Below are 20,896 nucleotides of genomic sequence, written 5' to 3' on the forward strand. Positions count from 1 at the left end.
CATCCTGATATAATAACAAGCTTTCAAGGGCTTCAGTCTCTGATATATAGCCAAGAAGCTAATCAAATGCTAAAGTAAAGAATGTTCACAATAGATACTTGACTCCCTCTTTGAAAGGGAAAGCCTAACTGGCCAGTTTCTCATATTGTGATCCTATACTGACTCACCTGGAAGTCAGGCTGGGCAAAGTGTGGTAACAGGCTCAGGGGGCAAGTGCTGGGGGACTCTGTCTGGGGCTGATCAGAATTGAAGTTCAGCAATATCTCAAAGGCCGCAGGCTAGCTGTACACCTAACTTTTTGTTTGTTTCTGAGCTCTCTGACCCTTCATTTCACTACTTCCTTTATCCTCTTTCCTCTTCTCAAGTTGGCACACACAGTTACTCCCATCCTTAAGAACTTTGTGTGGTTTTAATCTCACCCAAACTGACAACTTTCCCTTCCTTTGCAAAAGCTGGTATGCAGACATTCTGTCTAAATTTGTTCCCTTGCTGATTGGAATGCTCTGGAGCAACATTCCATGATATCACATTAGCTAAGCCAATCAGTGTTCACCATCACAACACAATTCAGTATAGTTGGGGTGCTCCAACTGCTAAGCAATCAAGGACTATGCAAAAATATACATACACAACCACGAGACTTATTGCTCTGGTACACAAATGTGACTAGTTCAGTATAGCAACCAGAGATCAAATACAGATGTACCTTGTTTGAGCCTCTGAGGCTCACTCATATTAAGTGGTGAGTCCTAATAAACACAGTGCAACTCACAGTCCCATGTGATTGTCCTTTGAACCACTTTAGACCTGCACTCACTATGTTGTATACAGTTATGCAATTCCCCGTATGTGATCAAGCGCAAGGGAAACTGGTTTGCTACTTCTCAGCAGAATATAAGTTGATTATGCACCAGTGCACCATTTCCCCTCCATCCTGAAAATGGTTTTGTAGCTTTTAAAAACGAGTGTTCCTTTTAATAATAAAATAAAATGGCAACAGTAAAAATAATGTGACAGATACAGTTTAAATGAATAGGCATTCATATTGCGCTTTCAAAAATAAAAAAGTCAGACAACATGAAGGCTAGTAAAAGTAAAGGTACCCCTGACCGTTAGGTCTAGTTGCAGACAACTCTGGGGTTGCGGCGCTCATCTCGCTTTACTGGCTGAGGGAGCAGGCGTTTGTCCACAGACAGCTTCTGGGTCATGTGGCCAGCATGACTAAGCCGCTTTCTGGCGAACCAGAGCAGCGTATGGAAACACTGTTTACCTTCCCACTGGAGCAGTACCTATTTATCTACTTGCACTTTGACGTGCTTTCAAACTGCTAGGCTGGCAGGAGCTGGGACCGAACAACGGGAGCTCACCCGGTCGCGGGAATTCAAACCGCTGACATTCTGATCGGCAAGCCCAAGAGGCTCAAGGCAAATGAATGAAACTGGCACTTAAATTTCTGCTACCATCCACAGAACGAATTGTGAAGGCAGAGGAGAAGTTGGATTTGCTCTGCTGGAAGAAAGAGTGTGGCAAGTCCTGTTTTAAAGGCACATCTGTTTACACCCAGAATTAGCAACTTCTGAAACAACTTTGGATGTCTCTGATCTTGCCAAGAAGCAGGCCTTAAGAGACGAAGCCTTAAATGGCCTCTGGTTGATCCCATCAGCCTTTAGGGATAATCCAGCTAAGTGCCTGTGAGACAAATGGCAATAAAGGACAAATCCCAACTCTTTAAGTGTATTTTCAGTCCTAACTAGAAAAAGCTACATGTAGAACTGTCAGCAGAGAATATCCTTGATTCATTTGAGGGTTGTCAGCTATTAAACAGTTAATCATAAGAATTTTAACTAATTCATAAAATTTACACTACTCATGGGATAAAATGATTGTGTGTGTCTGTGTGTGCTTTAACATACTTTGTTTTTAGAAGATTTGTGCCTAAATAATAGTAGACACCGCAAGAGGCATTCTCTTCCCTCCTCCTGTTGGAGAAAGGAGGAGAGATGCCTCTTTTAGAAAATGCACACCTGGATCTCTGAAAGCACCATCAGGCACCATAAAAGACATTCTCTTTCCTCCTGCAGGAAAGAGGAGGTGCTATTGCTCTTCTTAGAAGATGCATGCCAGGCTCCGAAAGGTAACATTGCTTGATATACAGTCATACCTTGGAAGTCGAACAGAATCCAAAACATCTGCAACTAATCCAGAATGCACTGCCAGAGTGGTGACTGGGAGTGGCCGCTGAGACCATATTACACCGGTCCCAAAAGACCTACATTGGCTACCAATACATTTCTGAGCACAATTCAAAGTGTTGGTGCTGACCTTTAAAGCCCTAAACAGCCTTGGCCCAGTATAGCTGAAGGAGCATCCTCGCCCATATCGTTCAGCCCGGACACAGGTCCAGCGCCGAGGGCCTTCTGGCAGTTCCCTCACTTTGAGAAGTGAAGCTACAGGGAACCAGGCAGAGGGCCTTCTCGGTAGTGGCGCCCGCCCTGTGGAATGCCCTCCCATCAGATGTCAAGGAAATAAACAACTATCTGACTTTTAGAAGACATCTGAAGGCAGCCCTGTTTAGGGAAGTTTTTAATGTTTGAAGTTTTATTCTGTTTTTAATGTTCTGTTGAAAGCTGCCCAGAGTAGCTGGGGAAAACCAGCCAGATGGGTAGGGTAGAAAGAATTAATAATGATAATATTAATGATAACAACAACAACATTCAGAAACCAAAGTGCCGCTTTTGATTGGCTGCAGGAAGCCGCGAAAGCCCCATCAGATGTTCAGCTTCCAAAAATAGTTTGCAAACCGGAACAGTCAGGGTTTGCAGTGTTCAGAAGCCAAAACATTTGAGAACCAAGGTATGACTGTACTTGGACTCTCAGCCACTCTACAACCGGATGCATCATTGTGATCAAAATCTCAGTTAAAATGTTTATTCCCCCCCCCCACAACAACCCTAAACCTTAAATATCACTTTAACATACAGCTGGCAGAGAAAGGATTTCAGTAACACATGCCCCCCAACATTTCTCAGACTAACATAGTGACATTTCTCATAGTGACATAGTGACTCATACTAACATAGTGACATTTCTCCCCACTCCTTGCACCTCCATTTTTGGTTGTGCCTCCCATAGAGCATTTTCTATCACAAGAAGGACGAGTGTCACCAACAGGACACAGCGCACAAACATGCTCTGCCGTCCTGAGAAAAGCCCTTAATCCTGATTTTATTGTATGTCATTCTTTGGTAGATTTACAAAAAGAAAAGAAAACACACAACTTTTTTTTTTTTGAAATGGGCAATATTAGATGCAGACACACAAAGCATTTTTTCAAATAAAAACAAAAACAAAATCAAGACTCCTTGTGCTCCGCTCCACTCCCCCTTTCTTCCTGCCCAGGGTGGCCCTGCCCTCTGCCTGCCCCTCAGAGTCAGTGCACCGCATGGAGCGGGGCCTCAGTGGCAGCAGCATGTGTCCTCCTCTTCCTTGCCTCCTCTCCAGCAGCTGCTACAAGCTGCCCAAGAGAGGAGGCCGGCAGCGGTGGCCGTGAGAGGCAATGGGATGCTTCCTCGCATCCCCAACTGCCGCCATCATCGTCGCTCGGGACAAACACTAGCTCCTCTCCTCCCTGAGTTTGGCAGGGGAAATAGAAAGAAGACGAAGATGAAGATGATGAAGAAGAAGAGGAATAAGAGGAGGAGTTTGGATTTGATATCCCACTTTATCACTACCCGAAGGAGTCTCAAAGCGGCTAACAATCTCCTTTCCCTTCCTCCCCCACAACAAACACTCTGTGAGGTGAGTGAGGCTGAGAGACTTCAGAGAAGTGTGACTAGCTCAAGGTCACCCAGCAGCTGCATGTGGAGGAGTGGGGAAGTTCACCAGATTACGAGTCCACCGCTCTTAACCACTACACCACACTGGCTAGTAATAGTCGTTGTCTTCGTAACAACATCAACAATTTATTATTTATACCCCGCCCATCTGGCCAGGTTTCTCCAGCCACTCTGGGCGGCTCCCAACAGAATATTAAAACAACGATAAAACATCAAACATTAAAAACTTCCCTAAACAGGGCTGCCTTCAGATGTCTTCTAAAAGTCAGATAGTTGCTTATTTCCTTGACATTGGGGACATTCTGGTATCAAATCAGAAGCTGGGGTGGCTTTTGTAAGTCCAGGACTGTCCCTGGAAAATCAGGACATTTGGAGGGTATGGCAACATGCAATGGGGTGGAGGTGATATTTTGAGATTTTGCTGCCTGAAATGAACAGCAAGACAGCCCCTCCCTCTCCTCCCTGCTTGGACAGGCGTCTGGATCCACCTTCTACAATGGTAATGTGTCCTCTACTGAACTTGAGGGCATCAGGCTAGCTTAGGAGGCCCAGAGGAGGCCATGTGACCCACAGAGCTCTGTCTGTTCCCTGCCTTCCAGCATCTGACGCTGAAGGCCTGGCAGCTGCCTCACTGAGTCTAATGGTAGGGCCGACCTGGAAAGTGTGTTGGGGAAAGAGATTTCTTCCCAAGAGTGCCCTTATCTTCATCTGTGTAGCACTGCCATTTCTATTTTGGACATTAAGATTCACCACAAGAAATGCAGCAGAGGAGCCCATCACATGTGAATTATCCCTAGCCTGGAAATGAATCGTAGAACCGTAGAATTATAGAGATGGAAGGGACCCTGACGATCATCTAGTCCAGAGGTAAGCAACCTTATCGAAGGACGGGCCAAACAACGCTCCACCTGTCAGAGGATGGGCCTGAGTGTGAGCGCATGCGCGCACTTCTGGGTCAGAGGAGTGCGCATGAGCACACTCTATTTCTGCTGCTCTAACCTTCTGAGCTATCCAGGCTGACCAAGCACTTATTTGACTGTGTGTGCTTGTGACAATGCACTTGGATGCATGGTACCAGCGCTGTACAGTGGTACTTCGGGTTACAGACGCTTCAGGTTACAGACGCTTCAGGTTACAGACTCCACTAACCCAGAAATATTACCTCGGGTTAAGAACTTTGCTTCAGGATGAGAACAGAAATCGTGCAGCGGTGACGCAGTAGCAGCAGGAGGCCCCATTAGCTAAAGTGGTGCTTCAGGTTAAGAACAGACCTCCGGAACGAATTAAGTTCTTAACCCGAGTTACCACTGTATTTGGGTTTTGCTTCGTTTTTGTTTTCAAAAGCCCGATATGCAATGTGAAAGGCCCCTTGACTTTGTCTCCAGTGCCCGCCTTGGGCCTGCCATCGCTTAGCTGCCTGCTTGCCTCATCAGTGGTCAGCAGTCCGTCCCCCCCCCCCCGATCCTTCCCAGGCCCAGGCCCTCCCGGTCTCAGAGCTGAAGGGTTTGTCGGCAGCCAGCTAATCCCTTAGGACAGACAGCTCCTTCCCTTGCTCTTACCTATTGCTGCAGAAAGTCCATCTGGAGTTTATTACACTTCAAACAACCTGGCAATTCAGGCACCATCGCCTGGGATAAATCCAGGCTGCTGAACTGAGCTTATTTCACATCAGGCAAACCTGCCACAAATCTGGCTTCTGGGAGCAACGAGGGAAGTAGGCACACTTCATTTTGCTGACAGAGATATGAGTGGTAAATATAGAGGGCTGCATCTCTTCTCTTGAGTTTTGACACACACATGGACAGTGTCTTTCCCGAAGCGACAAGCAAAGCTTCCTTCAGTTCGATTGGGAAATGGCATGCCAATTATGAGTATTTTTAGAGTTTTTCTCGGAGTTATTGGACTCCAAATGTTGGTTGCACTGCATCAAATCACTTTCAGACCTTACCTTTTGCTTCGTCCAAGACCTGGATGCTAATCACATCACAAAGGAAACACCTGCAATAGGGTTTTAATTTTTTTTTTATTTTAAGGCTTCTGTGATTAGTGAGCAAGCCCTGTGAGGCTCTGAGCCTTGGTGAAAAATAGGGGTTTGTGGGGAGCTTGATAGCTCGATGGCATAAACTTTGCATGCAGAAAGTCCCACGCCAACCCCCTGTATCTCCAAGATACAGCTGGAAAGCACTTATCTTTGAAACCCTGGAGAGTCCTTGCCAATCAACATAGTTAGCCTTACTCACAAAGTGTCTCTGAAAAATAGGACATCACATTGTTTTCACAAAAGAACACAGTGGCCATTTTGGATGCTACAATCTCGCAAGCTCTTGCCCCCCCCCAAAGTGCTTTGGGGTGCTGTGTGAGATCACACCCCAGAAAAGTGCTTTTTCAGGGTGAGATCCTGGCACGGGTCATGTGACTTGCCCAGGAGTGCATCCCAGAAAACATGAGTCCCAGTTTTTGAAATGAAAAAGTTGGATGGTATGAGTTATCTAGGTAAAGGTAAAGGGTAAAGGGACCCCTGACCGTTAGGTCCAGTCGTGGCCGACTCTGGGGTTGCGGCGCTCATCTCGCTTTATTGGCCAAGGGAGCCAGCGCACAGCTTCCAGGTCATGTGGTCAGCATGACTAAGCCGCTTCTGGCGGACCAGAGCAGCGCACGGAAATGCCATTTACCTTCCCGCTGGAGCAGTACCTATTTATCTACTTGCACTTTGATGTGATTTCAAACTGCTAGGTTGGCAGGAACTGGGACCGAGAAACGGGAGCTCACCCCGTTGTGGGGATTCGAACCACCGACCTTCTGATCGGCAAGTCCTAGGCTCTGTGGTTTAACCCACAGCGTCACCCGCGTCCGTACGAGTTATCTAGATGGGCCAATAATCTGACTTGGTACTGTATGAAGTAGCTTCCTATTTTCCCAATCTGTGGAGGTCATGAGCATGTCTAATCAAATGCTTGAAAGCTTCCTCACTCAAGCATCCAACAACAGATGCAAAGGCTTTTATGATAAGTTCTGCTTGCTACCCCCAGCCTAGCCTAATTTTTCTCAAACTGTGTATATTAGAAGGAGACAAAACAGACACCCCCAAACCCCACTCCCAGATGTCTTGGTGTTCATTACAACTGCTGGAAGAGTTTTAATGACAGCACTAGTATCCTGCCCCTTAAACCCCATGCTGTTTTGAACTGTTGGGATGGTGTGTATTAGAACCGGATTATGAATTGGTAATCTGAATTGCATTTATCCACCTTCATTCATCCCTATCATCAGAGACCTGGTTCTCACGGTGACTTTAAACATGTGTCTGGACTGTTCCACTTCAAACTGCAGGGGAGCTGGCTTGTCCACCCTTCCACTCATCCTTTGCTTTTTAGAGTCTGGGAAGCTTTTCTTTTGCCCTGACACTTTCCCCAGGAAAACCCACTGTTTAGCACTGAATTGTAACAAACATCACTTGGGTTTTCTATGGGTTGACATTTGTTCTGATTCAGAGGGAAATGGTGGGTTTTCCGGGGGAAAGTGAGGTTTCCTGGGGAAAGTGGAGCGGTAAATGAAAAACCTCTTAGACCTGTGCTTAGAAGGCACGGTATAAGTGGAAGTCTGGGCAAGCCCTTTGTGAGTGTGCGAAAGGAGGAAGGTTCACACAATTAAATATACTTCCAGACATAACTCCCTGCACCCAGAAAACGAGGGAGAAGACTGGATTAGAACCCCTTTCTATGCATGCTAGCTTTCTGTGTGCAGGGACCAGCTATTTTCTTTCTTTTCTTTTTATGAAGGAGCCCTCCAGCATGTGAGCTTCCACTTGCTGCCTGAATTGATATAACTCAGAAATAAAGTGACTACCTCAGTTAGAACTCTGCCCAAATCCCATCCTTCCCTGTCTTACAAAAATCAGTAGGAATTTACCTAATGCCTTCACATCAAGATAGGCATTAGACAACCTGCAACTTGGACCAGAAGGAGCAGAGGATTGGTGCCCCGCTCACAACCTGGTGCCTGTTGCCCATCCATGTCTCCCTCCCATCTTCTGCGCACGGGGCTGTTTCAGCTTTAGACATTATATGCCCCTGCTGCAGCCATGCGGTTGGTGGTGCTCTTATGGGGTTCTCAGAGGCTATTTCTCCCCAGTTGCCACGGCGTCTCAGGCTGAGAAAGGACCTTATGGATATAGAGCCCTTCTTCAAAGTGAGGTGCTGTAGGCTAAGAGCCTATAGAGCCATCACTGTAAATTCTCAAGGACAAAGGAGGCGCTGAGTGGCAATTCTTGGGCTGTCTCAAGTGGTTGCAAGTCTTTTGCCAGACCAAATTCAACTTTTGAGCACCAGAAGAGATGACAAGTTGATTTCATTAAGGTATTTTCTGACCGGCACCATTGCCATGCCCACCAACATTTCACAACTGAAAATAGAGAGGTGCTCATATAGAACCTGCCCTCTTCTTCCAGATTTCATTTTGTGAGCTCCATGCCCTCAGCATTGGGGTCAACATTAGGTATTGTTGGGTACCTAAAGGTAAAGGAAAAGGAACCCCTGACCGTTTGGTCCAGTCGCGGACGACTTTGGGGTTGCGGTGCTCATCTCCACCCCCCTTGTCTCAGCGTCTCCACCCCCATCGTTCAGCCCGGACATGGAGATCCAGTGCTGAGGGCCTTCTGGCGGTTCCATTATTGCAAGAAGTGAGGCTACAGGGAACCAGACAGAGGGCCTTCTTGGTAATGGTGCCTGCCCTGTGGAACGCCCTCCCTTCAGATGTGAAGGAAATAAGCAGCTATCTTCTCTTTAAAAGACATCTGGAGGCAGCCCTGTTTAGGGAAGTTTTTAATATTTAATGCTGTATTGTTTTTAACACTTGATTGGAAGCCGCCCAGAGTGGCTGGGGAAACTCAGCCAGATGGGCGGGGTATAAATAAATAAATAAATAAATAAATAAATAAATAAATAATAATAATAATAATAATCTCGCTTTATTGGCCGAGGGAGCCGGCGTACAGCTTCTGGGTTATGTGGCCGCTTCTGGCGAACCAGAGCAGCACATGGAAACGCCGTTTACCTTCCTGCTGGAGCGGTACCTATTTATCTACTTGCACTTTGACTTGCTTTTGAACTGCTAGGTTGGCAGGAGCTGGGACGGAGCAACGGGAGCTCACCCCGTCGCGGGGATTCGAACCTCCAACCTTCCGATCGGCAACCTCTAGGCTCAGTGCTTTAGACCACAGCACCTACGAAGGCCCTAACCCTTGCAGGGGGCACCCCGGCCACTCCCTGGAGCTTCCTGCTCCTCCTTGCTGTCGCTGCCTGTTCACCTGCCCTCTCTAAACACTCAGGCAATATAACAATAAGGGCAAGGAGATAAGGCAGCAGCCGGGTGGCTGTGCACACCAGACACAGAGGAAGAGGAAGGTGCCTTCACAAAAGACCTCTCTTCCCCTGGTTCAAAGTGCAATCCTAATCATGGCAACTCAGAGGCTATACTGAAATCAGGGTGGCTTACTTCCAGGCAGGTGGGGTCAGCCTTGCAGCCTTAAAGGCCAAGAGGGCAAGGATTCTTTTAGCTGAAGGTATACTAGGACTATAAGGGATGCGGGTGGAACTGTGGGTTAAACCACAGAGCCTAGGGCTTGCTGATCAGAAGGTCGGCGGTTCGAATCCATGCTGGCGGTGGGGGAAAGCAGCACCTCCTGAATCGCCAGCCCCAGAGGATGGGGGGCAGCGGGAAGGCGAGCGACGCCTTCCTGCTACTCTCCAACCCGGCTTTGAGGCTGGCGGTGGGGAAAGCAGCGCTTCCCCCATCGCCAGACCCAGAGATTGGGGGGCAGCGGGAAGGCAAGCGACGCCTTCCCGCTACTCTCCAACCCTCCTGTGGGCTTTTGCGGGAGATGGGGGAATTCCCCCACCTCCCGCAAAAGCCGCGTGCTCTTTAAAGGGGCTCCGCGGCTTCTGCTGGCTTTTCTAGGAGGTGGGGGAATTCCCCCACCTCGTAGAAAAGCCCGCAGGAGCCGCGCACCCTTTGAAGAGCGCGCCGCTCTTGGGGGCTTTTCCCCGAGGAGGGAGAAGGGACTGACTGGCCGTTTCAGTCCCTTCTCCCTCCTGGTCGAAAAGCCCGTAGGAGTCGCGCACGGCTCCTGTGGGCTTTTGCGGGAGGTGGGGGAATTCCGACACCTCCCGCAAAAGCAGGGAGAAGGTCTTGGAGTAGCGCACAGGCTGCGTGCAGCCTGTCCGCTGCTCCCAGAGCTGCGGGGAGGGATATCATATTTTCCCCCTTGATTTCCCCCCCTGAAAACTAGGTGCGTCCTATGGGCCGGTGCGTCCAATAGGGCGAAAAATACGGTAACTTGGCGGAGTAGTTCTGGAAGACATAGTAGGGCAGAGGCTAATTTGTCTAATATTATGTCACCATGCTGAGTAATTACTTTGTTTTGGAAGGAAGTAATCCAAAATCGGATTGATATGACGCTACACAGAGATTTACAAGAATGAACTTGAAGGTCTCAACTTTATGTTTTGGGGGTGGGGAAGGTTGGTGGTGAAGTATTACTCAACACCTTTAGGGGGTGTTATTGGGTTGTTGTTTTTATTTTTATTATATATATTGTGGTGTTTTTATGTTGATCTTGTTCTGAGAACCACCCTAAGACCTCTGTGTATAGGGCGGTATATAAATTTAATGAATGAATGAATGAATGAATGAATGAATGGATCCAGATTCCAGTGACTGGACATTGTATGTATAGATCATGTTTCCAAGGAAGAAATGCATCACACAGTATAGCCAGATCTGGAGGCAGATGCTAGGACTGGATGTTGTTGAACTGGGTCACAATTCAGTAAAGGAGAGCTATGCAGTGAAACAATGGGGAAAGGAAGGAGTTGGGAGCAGAGAGGGAATACAAAAGACCATAATGTGCTTCGAATTATACCACTTGATGCAATCGTTGCAAAGTGTTTGATTCAATACATTTTTCAAAGCCAGCCTCTCCAAACTGTGTGTCCTTTTCCTTTCAACATCTCCCCTGCAGAGGAAGCACGTGAGTGCAGAGACTGTAGTTCACCAGGGAAGCACATGTTTTCCATGCACCAAGTCCCAGATCAGCTGGTTAAAACAGGAAGCCTGTGGGTCCCTCTAGATGTTGCTGTTTCTGAACCCTCACCTGCCCCAGCCAGCATGACCCATCATCAGGCATGATGGAAGTTGCAATCCTACAACACCTGGAGGTCCACAGGCTCTCCATCTTGGGTTAAAAGGGTCAGGTAGCAGGCAATGAGGGGAATTTCTGACTGAGATCTCAGAAAACTGGAGAAGATAATACTAGGCTGAATGGACTAATAATCTGATCTAGTAGAAGGCAGTTTCCATGCAGGAAGAAGGGGGGAAAGCTTTAAGAAGTTTATCATGCATGGAAATCACATATGTATGTATTGGACTCGTCTGTGATTACAACATTTTTATGGCTTCTCCTACAAGGGAGAAAGTGATTTTTAGATAACAAAATGCAAAGGATGAATGATGGATCTAACCTTTAGATACCTATAGAGGAGATAATATTCTCAAGTAGGGATGGAGGAGAAATTTGATTCACTGTGCATGTAGATTTGAATCTATCAAATTTGCAGTTCCCAAAGCAATCTGTGAACTGAAACACAGCTCTCATTTGAATTTTGCACTTATCAGAATTTTGCAATGCGTTCCTCCAACCAAATAATGCTTACAAAGATGCATGTTTTGGGGAAAAGTGTGTGTGAAAATGAATAGATCATACAAAAATGCTGGCAATGAGGGGAAATTGATGCCAAATTATTTTAGTCAAAACTGCATATTAAAATGCGTTGATTAGCAGAAATTCACACTAAAATGCTGATGAAGTTTCACAAGGATTAAAACCGAAAGGTAAACTGCTGCAAATCTAGAAAACTGAAGTTTGGAAAAATTGAGAAACCAAGAGAACCAAAAGATCTGGCACAATTGGCAAAATACAGTCCCAAAGGCCACCAAGCGGCCAGCTCTTCGGCTATGAACACCTTGCAAAACTCCATCTCAAGTTACGTTCTCAAACAAAATGATCAGAACTGACTGCGAACCATACTTTTTTCTCTCATTCTTGCTGTGTGGATATTGGATGTGGTTACAAAAGTGATGAAGGAGAAAGGCACTCCGTACAACCTCAGAGACACCCTCTACAATGTGACTTCCAAGCTTGTGCCCTGGTTCTGTAAATGGGTCTGAGTTCTACAAACCTGACCTGTGCTCAGCCCAAATTGAAGCCCAAATTAAACTCTAAGCCCTTCCTGTTGCAATGGACAGTCGGCAAGCAAACCATTTGTGGGAGCAAACACTATTTCTTATTCAGCTGAATGATTTCCATGGGGCAGGCATTAGGGGTCAGCATGTATGGGAACCTTCTAAGGCCCACATCTTGATAGGAGCCCCATTGCCCATTCGTAGAGCCTTCTGGCTCCTATTCCCCTTTGCTGTCACCATCCTCTCACCTGCCCCATTGGAGAGATGCAAGAAGAATGAATAGTAACATCCTAGTCCAGTCCCCAGTGGAGGCTGATCTGTTAGGGCGAAGGGAGTGCGGCCCCATCAGTGGCAGTCTGTGTCTAGACAGCCCTCCTTGCCTGATTTCTTACATCCAGTCCAGGGGGTGCTGCTTCTTCCTCCGTAGTCTCAGTGCTGCTCTTATGGAACTCAGTAGGAAGGAACCGGGGTGGGGGCAAAAACGAGAACGAGTCTTTTCTGCCCGTCATTGGCTCTCTGGCTCCACCTACTGTTGGGCTCCCTGCCTCCTGCCTTATCAGTTCCAATGGGCACCAGCCACCACTGGCACTGACGTGAATTGGGCCCAGAGGGAGAGGAAAGAACGTAATGGTGACAAGGTTGGCCCACATTAAAAACATTTCCATTGTACCTTTTATCAATGATCTAAAAGCACTTTATTTTATTTATTATTTTTTTTAAAAAACCAAACAAACAAGCAAGTATTGATTGAGAGTTCCCCCAAACCTGAAACTGGCCCTGCTGGCAATTTTTATTTATCCACTAAATTTGTGGGAGGGATTCCACAGCATACCAGAAATGTACAATTAAAGTACTTTCTTACCCTACGGCAGCAAAGCGTCTTCTTTTCCCTTTTAAGTAGGCATGCTGCAGTTTGGGAAAGTGTGGGGTGGGATTAATGGGAAGATGTATAACCCTCCCTCCGAATAAAACCCTAAAATCCATCCAAAATCAGGATGAATGCTCGTTGTGCTATAACTTCCCCGCAAACAAATTAGAACAAATGTTCCATCAAGACCAGGCGTAGTCTAACCTCCATGTAAGCTTTGTGCAAGCGAAGCAGAATGAATGCCCCATAAACAGGTCGTAAGGAGGAGCCCTTTGTATCCCACCTTTCCGCCAAATCAGGGGCAGGGAACTAGGGCCCTCCAGATGTTTCTGAGCTATATAGCATCATCCCTGGAGGGATCTAGCATCGTCCCCATTGTTTGGCCATGCTGGCTGAGGCGGAGAGAAGCAAGAGTCCAGTCACATCTGGAGGGCTGCGGGTACCCTACCCTGCATTAAATGCCACTTTTGTCTGGGTCACTACGCTGCCCCATCACCTGTCTGAAGTGGGTCTCCAGAAGGTGCTTTTTTCAGACATAACCGCAGCTGTTCCTTACAATTTGGGCTCAAGCTGTTAACTATAACAAAGGCCCAGTGAGATACCGTTATGTTACACAACAGGGTACATAATGCCCGAGGGTGCATTGGGCAGCGCAGAAAACAATTTCTAAGAATGTGCCATGACCTTATTACTCTGTTTCATTCCATAAGAGGATCATCACCAAAGGCACATACACGTCATAAATTGCAGCTGTTACGGCAATTTTGCCCTAACTCTGAAAATTCCACTCTGAAAATTATTATGGCCCAACTTGTCCTACTTCCAAAGGCTCTACTAGGTATTGTTTACTCACTTAATCAATTAGTATTATGCATTCTTACAATGCCTGCCTGCTGACAAAGCAGTTGCATTCTTGCGATTACTTTAGCACTTTTGAGCTCCAGCATCTCCCGTAAGCTCACAATGTCCCATGGCATCAAATTCAACCCAGAGAGAAATGCACCAGCCTCAGCTTGTTGGGGGGGGGGGCAAACACACAGCAGCAGCCTACCTTTTTGCAACCATTTAAAGACTACATAACCCATGCTGCAGCACGACTGAGAGCAAAATAGGCACCCGCAGAATCTTTACACAACCTTGAAATTGCCACCACCATCTATGGTGCATTGTGTTCACTAGCATAAAGACATGCACAGAAACAACTGGGACCTTTAAAGTGAGACACACCAATATAATGTCGGAGAATTTGAGCTGGGCTTGGAAAACAGGGATGAAAAACAGAGCTAGGCATGGAATTCTCCTGCAGGCTCATCTATACACTAACTCTCTGCTCCTTCTGAAAATTCACGTACGTTTTCTCTCTCTAGCTCTGCACCTAGTCTGTGTTCAACTAGTTTACAGCAGCCTGACCAGGCCCTTGCAGTTCATTTCCTTCCTCTCCTCCCCATGACTCCAGATTACTCCACACACTCCCTTTTGCATTTGCCAACCACACTTACTTCACGGAGCTCCTTGGCCACCTCCTTGAGTTCTTGCAGGATGCCTTCAAGCTGCCCGATCACCATTTTCATGCGCCCCCTGATGCGCTCCCTCTCGCTGGTGTTACTGCTGTCGGTAGCGTTGTCAGTGGGCTGCCTATCCTGCAAGCCCCGGGAGTTCATCCTTCACAGGGTGCCGGGAAGCTGGGGCAGAGCTGCGTGGTGCATCCTGCTTTTGCCCAGCCAGACTGTGCCTCCACGGAGCCCCTCTTGGCTGGGGAGATCTCCACATCTTAACGCCCACCCACCCTACCCCAGAAAGCCCCAGCCACACGCTCACCTCCTGCCACCTTTGCGATCTCCCCACCCTAGCAGGATCGGGGCAATAAAGCTAGGGCAGTTGCGGGGTGATCAAACAAAGAATGAGTCGGACAAGCCCCCATCTGTCCCAGTTGAGTATAGAAGATCTGGTATGACCATCTGACTGCAAGGCTGGTCGTATGGGATTGCCATGAACAGCCAACCCAAGGGGTTAAGGCTTTATTATTTGCACTCCACTCTGCAAGCTCTGAAGTGCCTGGGTCTAGATAAAGTGCAGAAAGAAGCCAATATACCACGCCAGTCTGTGCCACGTTTGCTGTCCCAACAAGGAAAGCATCACTTCCAGTTAGTTCACCACTGTCCCTTTGGAGAATCCTCTGGAGATCCTGGAGGCAGGACCTTACTGCTTGGCCTCAGCAGTTTCCCCACACTTCTTCTGCAGAGGGGTCCCCCATGGGACAGGAGATCTTTGGCACCGCTGCCATCTCTATTGCTGGTGGGCTTAGAGGGGCTATGCAGGACTTCCAGCCTCAGCCAAGCTTGGGAGGTCTCTTTGCTACGAATCTCAGGAAGCTCCTTAAAATGACAAACGTGGTTTTAAGCATAGAAAGTGGGCACCCATGAGACGCTGGAAGCACAAAGAATTCCACACCACTTCCTGCATGGAGGGATAAAAGAGAGAGACAGAGAGAGGGGAAAAAAATCAGCGTAGTCAGGATGCTTATCTGGAAAATGCCAGGAATCTTCTAAATCACTTAATAACCAGCTTGGACCAGGTCTTTCCTGTGCTAACTTCCAGAATCCCTGGGAGCCCCGAAGACCATCACCCTCTCTTCATCATGGAGAAGCACCAGGTAGCGATCTAATTAGCAGAGATCCCTTGAGACGGATCACCCATGCTCTGGGACCACTCCTTTGTCTTGCCCCACAAACTCCACCACCTTCCAAGCAGGTCAAGCTTTGTCCTGACAGATCAGTCATTTGGGCAAGGAGCCCCCCAAGACCACAAAATATTGGTATCACATTCCTCCCCCCACACACATCAAGAGAAGACTTCAAACATAAATAGTTTGTGTATGTGTGTGCGCATGCACACTGATTTTCACACATTCCTTGCACATCTCTTTCTGCTGGCCATCAGATATAAACTTTAGCATTCCTCCCACCCCCCAAAAATATTTCCTCCCCTAAAGGCTATCTCCTTCTAGGCCCTCAGACAGCAGTGCCTGCATGGGCTTGACTGGGTCGAAAAATAATATTTTCAAAAATCCTCTGCGAAAGGAAAAGGACAGCTGCTTTTTAACCCACTATGATGACTTAAAAAGCCAACTTACTAGCAAGGCGGCTGCTTCTGAAGCCTGTCAAACCCTCTTGCTCCAAGCGGACCCCTCCTCTCTCTTCCTTCCATGGCTTTGGATGTCACAAGCAGATTCTTGGGTCCTCTTCCCTTTCCCCAAAGCTGGCTGAGCCTGGACATGAGTGGTGAGGTATATCCAGTTTTTTGAAAAAAGAAAATCAAATCCAGGATATTGACACACATGCACACACACTTCCACGTCTCTCAGATTAACCCTTCAGTTGCACATGGATGCATTGTGATTATTGCCCTTCTGGTTTCCTTCAAGTATGGAGGAGAGAGAGAGAAGGAGGGGGGAGGAAGAATAGGAAACTGTACCCACTCCCCGCATGAATAGAGAGAAAAAGCCCCCGCTCCCTCCCCGTGGCCAGCTAGCCAACCAGCTGGGGAGATTAATCAGTTCAGTTCAGAAGCTCTGTCTGTGCAGGCTTTCCATCTGCATAGCAGAAGGGAATGTCTCCACCGGTCCAAGGGCCCTGGTCTCCAGTCCACAGGTGACATGGCTCCTCCAGTTGAAGATGTCTTGGGGAAGAGGTGGAGGAGGAGGAAGAAGAAGAAGAGGAAGTCAGTGTCCTTTCCCCCACCTCATCCCCTGTTTTTAGGGCATAGGATGTTGCTAGGTCAGCTTCTTGCCAGCAGCCGGCCGGCCGGCCACCCTTGGAGCTATTCAGCAGGGCAGTACAATCCAGGAGACCACTTCTGTGCTGCCTTTGGACCCATAAGTAGCTGAGCTCAGATGCTGCTCACATCTTGGCGAAGGAGTCCTTTCCTGAAGCTAGGAAGACGGTAGCAGAAAGGGATGGGGGGAGGAGAAGAGAAGCACACTCTTCTTCCTTAAAGCTTCAGAGCTCTCCAGTTCTGCCTTGACTGACAGCAGTGGGATGCTAGTGTCCGACTTATGATGCCCAGTGCTTCATCTGAAGGGAGAGCCATGCAAGTGGAGAGAGAGAGAGAGAGAGAGAGAGAGAGAGAGAGAGAGAGAGAGAGAGAGGTTGGCTTCTTCTTTCCTCTTGCAAGTCAGATCTCCCGGAGAGTACTTGAGCGTCTTGTGCTGGCTGCTCGGCAAGGATGTGCGTGCGTAGCTGCCTGGTCCATGTCCCCTCTCACTAGTAATCTGTGGAGAACTGTCCTGGTCTCCCCAGCATCCTCACAGCCTGCCAGCTTGACGGCTATTGCTCAGCTTAAAGATGCTTGGCTTGTGCTGTGTCAGAAAACGGGGTGGAGCCTTGGCAGAACAGGGGGATTTAAAGGGCCAGAGTACTGGAAAAATCCAGGCTGCAAGCAGAACGTTTCCGTCTGTTTGGCTTTTAACTATTTCTACGGCCATCTTCAAAAGTGATCAACTGGGGAGGGGTGAGTGGGGGGGGGGTTGCAGGTGTCTCCAGACTTCCAGGAGGGACAGAAACACACGTCAAAAGAGCAGACTTGCACAATTAAAGTGGATTAAAATGCTCTCTTTCCCCAGTGAAAGAAATCCACTTTAAAAAATATATATCCTTTTTTGTAGCTTGGGGAGTGATGGGGAACTTCACTGAAAAGCGTGAGATGGGTTGGGTTGTTTTTGTTTTGATTATGTGTTTTGTTATTTTATATTCTGATTTTATTCTGTGAACCGACCTGGGGACCTGCAGGTATAGGGAGGTATATAAATTCAATAAATAAAGAAAAAATAAAAATGAACAATCAGAAGATATCAAAACACCCCATATGAAAATCAGAACAAATTCAGATTGAATTCTCAATTGTCATATAAATGTCCTCCAAACAGATCAAAACAAGTGCTCAGTAATGAATGGACATAGTCTAACCACCATGCAAGCTCTGTGCAAGCAAATGGGGAGGGGATGCTGAATATATAGCTCAGTTGCTTCGAGCACAGTCCTGATAAGACCAAGGTTGCAGGTTTGATCCCTTCATGGGACAGCTGAATATTTCTGCATTGCAGGGGGTTGGACTAGATCAGGGGTTGGCAACGTGTGGCCCATGGGCTGGATGCAGCCCACAAAGACCATTTTACCGGCCCACGAGTCGCCCCTGAACCAAGCTGCCCACTCGGTGAGTCCCCTGTGCACTGTGCTAAACCAGCATGGCGTGGCACAGGGACTCGCCAAGCGGAGCCAGAAATCACATCTGCGCACTCGCAGATACCAGAAATCGCATCTGTAAATGTCCAGATGCCAGAAATTGCTTCTGCACAGGTGCAGTTTCCAGTGTCTGGGCATGCGCAGGCGCGATTTCTGCCATGGCAATGCGCCAGTCCGGCCCACAGACGATCTCCGTAGGAGTGATCCGGCCCATGGCCAGAAACCTTGCCAACCCCTGGACTAGGTGATCCGCAGGGTCCCTTCCAATGCTACAATTCTATGATTCTATGATTCTGAAGGAGCCCTGTGTGTTTTTAAACTCTGAACGGTGAATGTCAAAGTTGCACATTGTTGGCAATGGGCCATCAGACTAAGAGGGGCTCTCTAGACAGCCCTCCCCACTTTGGGACTTCCTACTACTCCCCATTGGGGCACTCCCACCAGCCTTTATGCTCTGGAATCTCCACCCAATCCTCACACACTCCCAGCCGAGTGCAAAAGGGCTTGGATTGTGCCCATTGTCCAGGTTCAAAGCTGAAGACCGAGGGGACACAAGGAGCTACAGATGGACCCAGCGACTGACAAGTGGTAAAAGAATAATAATATTCAGCTAAGAAGGATTTCAGCATGCCCATAGATCCAGTGTTCTTTTTATTGAATTATATGGAAGGAAATGCCTTCTTACATCTTGGTGTCACCTAGAATCTACTGTGCAAAAAATGGTGCTTAACAACAATACCATCCATTACAGAGAGGATTGATAAAGTGGGGGGGGGGGCGTTGCTGTTATGGTCAAACTAACATACTACATCAAACTAAAAACAGAAAAACAAAGGCAGGGTATTTTTATGGTTAATTGGATTAAGTTTAAGGGATATAGGAAAGAACATTGCTTAATACGAAACACACATTTTTTACATTTACAGCATTTGATTAGATCAATGCAGGGTACTTACAAAGTATGGAAATAAATCGGGTTAGTTATACACTGTACTGACATATATGGATATGTTCTTTTAGTAAACAATGTATTTTTCTGAAGAAAGATTGTCGTATTAATCAGGACTGTTATCTGATCATGAATTTCTCATTAAAAGATTCTTCTCTTTTTTTCCGTTCTGGAATGACTATTTCTTTTTTGTGTGTCCTAAATGTTACTCATTTGTTACCTATAACATGCTATATAATAATAATGACTAATCTACTATATATTTTGGGAAATGCTTTGCCTTTTTGTCCAGTTATGCTCTGTGTATTCAATGCCTCTTGAGAAACTGTTGCCAGACTTGGCCTGAGGGTTCCTGAGGTTTTTGTCAATGTTGGGACATTGGCCACCATTTTGAATCGAGACTGTCATGTGACTTTGGTGTGACTTCCCCCGGTTTTTGGCAGGACTGTTCCAACTTGCATCAGCTGGGATGCCTCCAAAGATATCGTCAATCAACTCGGCACAAAGGTTCCCAAGATGGAGGAGACAGTATTTGCCTCCTTTTGGATGCTTGGGAGAAAGCAAATGAAAGCAACTCCTTTATGATTTTGTCGTGCCCTCACCCCCCCCCCCCAACACACAGTGCAGAAGACTACCAATTTGTTCTCAGACAAATGGAAAAAATTATTTCCCCAAAGTCCATACAACAAGGAAAAAGTAAACACACCCCATGTTGTTTTTATCTAATGGAATACTCCTCCTTCCTATTGTTTTGAAACATGGGGCAAGGTGGAGAAACATTATAAAAATCTGTCATAAGGAGGAAACAAGCAGGAAGGAAGGGACTCCAGACTGGACAGAGGTAAGGGGGCAGGTTCAAGAGGTTCTAGGGCTCCCATGAAATGATACCACATGCAGCCATCCTTTTATTCACTCCTGAAATCATGAAAATCCTGCAAGAAGTACCTGGGGTGCCCTCATCATAAGACAGTTTCGAAAAGAAAAGTGATATTTTCTAATGAATATGTTTTTGGGAAGGAGACTCACTTTGGAATATTTTTCTCATGCAATCATGGTAAAATATATTTGGTATAGACCCTACGTTCTGTCCAGATCCCCCCATGGCTGGTACTCAGAAGGCCAGCTCAGCCTCCTCTGACTCTGAGCCTGAAGCCAAGTCCGTGATAGCTCCTTGCTCCCTGCTCCTTGCCCTCTCTTCCTTTTATATAATTCCAGGCATGGAAGATGGGATTAAGCACTTATTTGTATGCTATCCAAGCTTCAGCTTCAGACACAAATAATGCCCTTTTCTGACCAACACTTAATGATACTACCACCTGTGATCTGTACCGGCTCAGAAACAAGCCAACCACTTCAGGGTAGAAATGCTGCGATTTTTAATTCCACTCATGAGCTTTGCTGATTGAGTTGATCTGTTATGTTCTTCTCCACTCATCCTACCCCATCATCATTCACAAAGCATCTACCTGGTGCATTTGAACATCAAAGGGATCCCATTTGGAGTATTTAGCCTTTAATATCCTCTAGGCATAATGTTACATTCACACAATCCGAGACTCCCTCAAAAATGCACACAGACATCCATGCCGGCAGTAGAGATGTAATAAGAAGGCATTGTTTTTGCATTACACCCTGTTTTTGTCCCATGCAACACTGTTACCATTCTGCTGAAAGATGTTTTCTGCCCCAAAAAACGTTCAACTTGGGGCCCACTGTGGCAAAATTACATAACTTGTGCAATTAGCATAATTGCATAATTACATAA

At 47.0% G+C, this 20,896-nt stretch overlaps 1 protein-coding gene across 1 annotated transcript in view; it reads right to left on the bottom strand.

Moving 5' to 3' along the window:
- INSYN1 (inhibitory synaptic factor 1) overlaps positions 1-17,276 on the bottom strand; it is a 127,795-nt gene extending 110,519 nt beyond the window's left edge. Inside the window, exons 1-2 of the mRNA XM_083587027.1 lie at positions 16,076-17,276; positions 14,442-15,399 (exon numbers count right to left, since the gene is read on the bottom strand). Coding sequence (XP_083443153.1) covers positions 14,442-14,603 — 162 coding nt within the window. The 5' untranslated portion in view covers positions 14,604-15,399; positions 16,076-17,276. The remainder of the gene's footprint in view (positions 1-14,441; positions 15,400-16,075) is intronic.
- Positions 17,277-20,896: the final 3,620 nt, after the last annotated feature.

The sequence above is a fragment of the Podarcis filfolensis genome (assembly GCF_964270895.1).
Source record: "Podarcis filfolensis genome assembly, chromosome: 14".
Classification (NCBI taxonomy): domain Eukaryota; kingdom Metazoa; phylum Chordata; class Lepidosauria; order Squamata; family Lacertidae; genus Podarcis; species Podarcis filfolensis.